The sequence below is a fragment of the Poecilia reticulata genome, linkage group LG9, assembly GCF_000633615.1.
Source record: "Poecilia reticulata strain Guanapo linkage group LG9, Guppy_female_1.0+MT, whole genome shotgun sequence".
Taxonomy (NCBI): domain Eukaryota; kingdom Metazoa; phylum Chordata; class Actinopteri; order Cyprinodontiformes; family Poeciliidae; genus Poecilia; species Poecilia reticulata.
Window position 1 is genome coordinate 11,528,457 of NC_024339.1, and position 7,163 is coordinate 11,535,619.

A 7,163-nucleotide genomic window follows, 5' to 3' on the forward strand; every position below is an offset into this window, starting at 1 on the left:
ATGCCCAAGACCTTTTACTCTATTTCACAATTCAAAAGGTAGTTTTACTAAATGCAATGCATGTAAACCTCTGAATTTGATAAAAGTTTGTAAAAATTCTATAAAAAGTATCTCGCTCGTAATTCTGGTATGCAAACATAAATCATTTTTGTAATCATACCTGATCTAAATCAGGGAAGGTTTTGTCTTATTTAATATCAGATAGTGGAGAGAAATGTTTCTTTCTATAGAGTGCTTCTAAATATTTGACCCAAACTCTAATATAAGAGTTGTGGGGCGACTGTGGCTCTGTGGGTAGTCGTCTTGCAATCAGAAGGTTGTAGGTTCAATTCCAACTTCCTCCTGCCACATGTCAATGTGCCCTTGGGCAAGGCACTCAACCCCAAGTTGCCCACCAAGCTGCATATCAGTATATAAAAGTGTGAGCATTTGTGAGTGCGAATGGGTGAATGTGACTCTAGTGTAAAGCACCTTGAGTGGTCAAAAATGATTGGATAAAGCGCTATATAAGTTCAGTCCATTTACCATAAGTTCACTTTGTCAGGCAAAGATGATTTGCCAATTTTTTTTTCCCCACTGAGTCACGGTGCTCTCTTTCTTTTGAAACAGCACCTGGGATATCTTCAAAGTCTCACTCTTAAAAGGCTTGGATGATTTTTATTCATAAGATCAAGAGCAAGTTACTACAGAAAGGACACAGCCTGCTCCTCTTGCCACAAGGGGTTGCTGTTTTGTGTCTTCCACAAATAAAGAGGTTGTCCTTGTTTTCAAAGCCAGTCTTTTCCTCCTACACTTCCTCACGGCAGAAATCCCCTAAAATAGAAAGAAAAAAAAAACACCTCTTCAAACAGACACAAGAGTGTTTGAAAACCACTGATACGATCCTGCTTGTGGCGAGATACGCCAAGGTAAGGAAAATAGGACGTATCATGTAGATAAATGCAAGCCAAAACACCTGGGGAATACATGTTTGGGCCTTGAGTGCAGCTTATGTTGGTCCTGCAGCGTCATGCAGAAGAAGATTCTCAGCAGACATCCACTGACATGAACCCAACTCAAAGAAGCAAAAGTCCTGTTTTTACAGAAAGATTTACAAGTGGGGGCTGCACAGTGGCGCAGTTGGTAGAGCTGTTGCCTTGCAGCAAGAAGGTTCTGGGTTCAATTCTCAGCCTGGGGTCCCCCTGCATGGAGCTTGCATGTTCTCCCTGTGCATGCGTGAGCTTTCTCCAGGCACTCCAGTTTCCTCCCACAGTCCAAAAACATGACTGTCAGGTTAATTGGTCTCTCTAAATTGTCCCTAGGTGTGAGAGTGTGTGTGCATGGTTGTGTGTCTCTGTGTTGCCCTGCGACAGACTGGCAACCTGTCCAGGGTGTACCCCGCCTCTCGTCTGGAACATTAGCTGGAGATAGGCACCAGCAACCCTCCCGACCCCACTGAGGGACAAGGGTGAAAGAAAATGGATGGATGGATTTACAAGTGGCACCAGACATCATGTTTGGTAGAGGCCCAATCAGAAATACACAGCAATTTAAGTTTTATGAATGGGATGTGTGGACATGCAATGAGAACGTCCTCTGTGTTAAATCTCTTCCAGCAGTTTCAGAATTTGAAAACACGTCACCTAATAACATTATCCTCTATGGAGAGAAATCTGGAGTGACCACATCAGTCTCCTGTTTCCTCCAAACAGAGGAATAGCTTTTACCTTCATTTATCCAGTCTGGTTTCCAGCTCTCTGGCTCCATTTTTATAATCCTGGAACAGCTCGATGGACTTGTAGTACGGGCCATTATTCACTCTAGTATGTTTTTATGTTGGTCATAAGCCAAGGACGCAGTCAGAACACAGATTGATTTTGGTACAGGGGCAGCGTCATAACAAACCTTTACTTTAAACACCACCTTACTTTTAATTTAAAGAAATATAAATCAATAATTAAAAAAATATCTATACAATTAGGTTTTATAAGTGTATCATAAGCTGTTTTTTTTTATGTGATAAAACACGCAAATAACTTGCCTCGTAAAATACTTATTTCCTTTTTATTCTTTTGTTTATTCAACAACCAGCTGGTGGTTAGGTGTACACCTTTAAAATATATTGGGTGTTTTAATCCCAAAAATAAAGCGAAAATTGGCGTCATTATTCTTTACAGTTTGCCATTTTGAACTATAGACCTCAAGAACTACAAATTGAGAAAATAAATGTTGAAATTATGCCGTATAATAATGTAAATTCTAGAATGTAACTACTACAGCTCTAGCATGACTTTAGATCATGCTAGAGCTGTAGTAAGCACAAACAGACTTTGACCAAAAACAGGCAATTTTCAGTGTTATAATTTTTCCATCATTTCTTAATAATTTCTACTAACTTATGATGCTGTATTTCTTTCGTTCTTCAATTATATTTGTTGTTTACCAATACTGGTCCTCTTGCCACTAATTACATAATTTGAATTAGGTGACATCTCACAGCTTTTTCCAGCAACATTGAGGTTTTATTTTGTGGCCATTAGAACACAAAGCGTTTGTCCTGAAATCAATATTGGATGAGATGCAAACTTACATATTTCCCCAAATTTTCACTTATTTTGTGCTTCAATTACTAATAAATTGTTGAGAGCTTTTTCCAAAAACTTTACATTGCTGACTTAATGAGGGAAATATTGGACGTTTGAGCACAGAGTTAATTATTTTGGATTCATCACATTCAGATGGGACGGATGGATCCATGCAGCTCATTTCTCGGTCATTTCATGCACTTTCCTGATATTTATATCCATATTGGGTGACTCAGATTTGCACTTTATTTTTTCTGATGCCACATTTGAGCTATCAGTCCTTACTGAACATTATTTAATTTTTTAACAGAAATATAATTCTGAGTTCTAAATATGGACGCTCTAATACTTTATATATGAAACGCCCTGAAAGGTAACTTGGATCGTGAACTGAAGGGAAGCTATGACCAATCTTAGCTTCAAGACAGATCTGCTGGCTTTGCTTTATGGACTTGGCAGGGAAATTGTTCCTCACATCTCAGAAAACTTGTTATAATTCTTCTGTGAATTTCCATTGTTGCTTTACGTAATCCCAGACAGACTTTATTATGAGATCAAGGCTCAGGAGGAATCACACCATCTGTTGCAGGACTGCTTCTTCTTGTAACTCAAGATCATTTTCTGTAATTCTGCTTTGTGTTTTGGGTAATTGTCACAAAAGCAGGATAAATTTGGAACAGATCAGATGGCTCACTGATGGTTTTTATTATTTAGTTGGATCCGGAGCCAACTAAATGTATCCCTATTTCCCCATATGGTTTATATTTTCGTCCATCTGCAGTTTATAAAACCCTAAAAAGAGTGTTACTACTTCTGCTCAAAGTATCATTCTACGGAAGGTCACATACGCCCAAAGCCCATTTCTAGAATTTGAAAAACACCGGCCTATTCGAGGTAATCGTTACACATTTCCAGTGACAAAAGCCTCCCATGATGCCCGGGAGTCTAAAAACTGCGGTTATTGAATTTGAAATTGGTCTGACCTTCAGAGTTTTCTCCTGTTGATAGGAGAAGAGAGAGGCGCCGATACAAGGTTTGTTGGAACACTATACAGCTCTATCAATGTGAAGTGCATCTTGTATTTTCAAGTATGTTTTAAAACCACCTGATGGTGAAACGCTTTTGAATAGTTAATTGATGTAAGTTTTTAAAAATGACATTATTTGTTTGATTTATCTCCCTCTTTGCCTGCTGTTGTTAATGATAATGAAAATCTTTTTTCTATTAATTTTTTTATTATAATTTTTTCAAGTATTCTGACTGTTTAGTGCATCAGTAGTTTAAAATTTTAAAAAACAGTTGCATGTTTTAGCCAAAGACTGACCTGGAAATACATGATGGTGAAGCCAAGTGGCAAGTTAGAATGAACTTTGATTACAATAAAACAGATTGTGGAACTTAATGCTAATTAACTTGTCGCTCTAAAAAAATATGTTTGAGCATAATATATATACAAATGTGGTTTACAACTACAAAATGCCATTGATTCGTATTAATTATTTACCCAGCACTGCTACTATTATTTGTTCAACATAACTTTGAGGTCTACTCTTTCTGTGTAAAACAAAAAGAAAGATAAATCACTTGGATCAGTTTCAGATTTATTGGCATCCACGTGGCATAATAAACTAAACATTAAAATTGTTTAGCATTAATGTGGAATGTTAAAGTATAAATAATTTTTTTTTTTTTGCTGTAAGCTTTTTGGATTTGTATTGTGTCTGTCTGGAGCAGTTTGCCCATAAGTGGGCTAAAAACCTGTGGACAGGTGCAGAAATGTCACTGAAAATTACAGAAATCGTTTGGTTGCAATCGTTGCTGTTCCATGTTGAGAAATATAATATTAAATTACAGATGCCATCATGTTTTTCCAGACCTGTTTCATTAGGTATGTTTTGTGAAATGATTCTGTTGAGCCACAATTCAAAAACAAAAGTTATTTTTCCAGTAAATTTTGGTCTATTACCTTTTTACTTTAGTCAGTTTCAAGTTATTTCAATAATGATGAGTTTTTCACTCATTAACAGATTTGTACAAACAATATCTCATCACCCAGAAAGAACATGTAAAATTGTGGCTATCAACTAAAAGATCATTATAATAATTCAGAGCTTTTGAAAGCTTTGTCTCCACTGAAGGGTTTGCAATTACCATTTTTGATAAGATGAAAATAAAAACTGCTGCATCACAATTGATACTTCTTTTCCAGAGATGCCTCTCATTTCCAATCAGAAATACATTTCTTTACATTACACCTGTGTAAATTATATACTTAAAGCAGAGCTGGCAAGATAAGGAATAGGACAGCAGTAGTTTTATGAACTACATGTCAGTATTAGGTAATCTAATGATCTCTGAAATGTTGAAACACTCCTGAGAAATGATTATTAGGAAAATACAGCAATAGCTTGCAACCCCTGTTCAAATGATTACTTTGGAAATCTATATATTTTTAAAATCTGAATCAGAATAGAGCTACAAATTAAGACTGGATTCATCAAATCAGAGCATGGAGAAATAAGAGACTTCTTAAAATGTTTGCATAGAACTCCATTTACAACTTTACTGTGCAGGAGAAGATTTCAGCTCCAAATAATCGTCTCTGTACCGAAGACATTTACCTGTCACCCATTCCGCCAGAAGCCAAAACGCTGTTCAGGTAATGCACATCATGCACTGGAAAAAGCCATTAAAAATTCAAGTTGCTCTAATTTAAAAGTAACATTTTGTGCGGGGTTGCAAAACGAAGAAGTTTATTTGGAAAACGCTGCTTTACATTGAATTTCAGGGAAACATTCAGCTGAAGATGATCGGTTTTAAAGTTACAGACGTTTTCTCACCCCGGGGCAGCAGATCTGCGTCTTAAGTTTATGACCAACAGCTCTTTAACAAAGCGTGACATTGTTTTATTACAGTTAAGTACAAGAATTACTAAACATATTGCTAGTTATTTTTTTCTGAAATATGCCATGGCCATATAATAGTCACAGAGACAGTAGAATACAAAAGGAGAGAGGGAGCGTGCTGCACCAGGGGGAATACCTACTCTCATGAAGTCTGTGTATGTGGATCTATGCGTGTGTGTGTGTGTGTGTGTGTGTGTGTGTGTGTGTGTGTGTGTGTGTGTGTGTGTGTGTGTGTGTGTGTACAAATGAAGCCTGATGACGGCGTGAAKACTAGAAAAGATGAAGCAGACTGACAGCATTTCTGATTCCTGCTCGGAGCTTTATTCGACCCCTTTCAGCCATGAACATCTGGATCGCAACGCGCCTTTGTGCCTGCGACCAATTAGGGAACGATACATTAATTAATGCTTGTGAAGATCTGAACATGTGCCAAGCCCACATCATTCCTAGTGTGCTGGAGAGACAGTTAAGTTAATAACCCATTTTATTTACCCGTCTAAAGGGTTTTCATCGCGTATTTTGTGACGAAGGGAGGGTATCTGGAGCTGGGAGCGCGTTGAGTGAGCGCGCCTGCAGCAGCAATCCAACAAGTGGACGCGTGGATTTGCTGGAAGCAGATTTGAAACCAGGCAATCAGGTGATATGTGACCTGCCGTTTTGAAACGTTTTAAATCAGGAAGCAGCACCCTCCGCTACTTAACGTGGAGCTCGTCCTAACCAATCGTAGTGCAGCGGTCAAGGCAATTTGCGCGCAATGTGCACTTTTCAAACGGCTGCTGTGTTGTTTTGAACGCGTGCAACTGAACTGCAACGAGGTGAGACTCCCTCTGCGTTTCTTCTGCTCTTCATTCATGGACCGAAGGGAAGCGTGAAGCGAACGCGCTGCGGATTTCACCGCATCTCCCAGTTCACCACCCATGCTCTCCATCCATGAGCACGCTGCTCCGTTCCCTCGGTGACCGCAGGGGGAAGTTGGAATCAAATCTGTAGATATTTCTTTATGACGAGGGTGGAGGTGGGAGACACAGATTGCAGTCATGCCGATGCACCCAGTCACCTCCACGTTGATGTACCGGGGCATCTGCACCATCCCCGACATCCTCTCCTACAGCGCCCCGGTGAACCTGCCCGAAGACGAGGTTGAAGGTGAGAATGCACCTGTTCACACGGAGCGGGCGGCCATCACAGGGCTGTTTGTGAGTCAATATTGACAGTGTGAATTCATGACAGGGTCATACAGTGACATTTGAGCTGGCGAGCTTCCAGCATGTAGTATGACGGAGGCGCACGGTCAGGACCTTGGACAGCTCTCAGGCAGATTTGGGCATTCCTAGTTGTACTTACTGTTAATCTTGTTTTTTGTTGTCATATAATTAGGTTGAATGAAAGAAAATTTGCCAAATAATCAAACTTTGCCAACTATGTCACTTCTATCAAATTCAAGCTTCTCACTTAAGTGTGCAGCCCTTTCTGAGAGAGACACGTTTTTATTCAAAGACATTTGTAATAACAAGCTGCTCCTGAGGAGACCAGTGAATAATTTGCAAAACAAATATATAAATAAATAAATTGGGGGTTACAGCTGGAAGATGGATTTAGGGAAGCTGGAATCGCCTGGCTCATTAAACCTGGAAGCACACATCTCTTAAAGGTCAGGATTTTGTGTGTGTGTGTGTGTGTGTATATATATATA

At 39.1% G+C, this 7,163-nt stretch overlaps 1 protein-coding gene across 1 annotated transcript in view; it reads left to right on the forward strand.

Moving 5' to 3' along the window:
- Positions 1-5,689: 5,689 nt before the first annotated feature.
- cabp7a (calcium binding protein 7a) overlaps positions 5,690-7,163 on the forward strand; it is a 28,133-nt gene continuing 26,659 nt past the window's right edge. Inside the window, exon 1 of the mRNA XM_008417898.2 lies at positions 5,690-6,616. Coding sequence (XP_008416120.1) covers positions 6,508-6,616 — 109 coding nt within the window. The 5' untranslated portion in view covers positions 5,690-6,507. The remainder of the gene's footprint in view (positions 6,617-7,163) is intronic.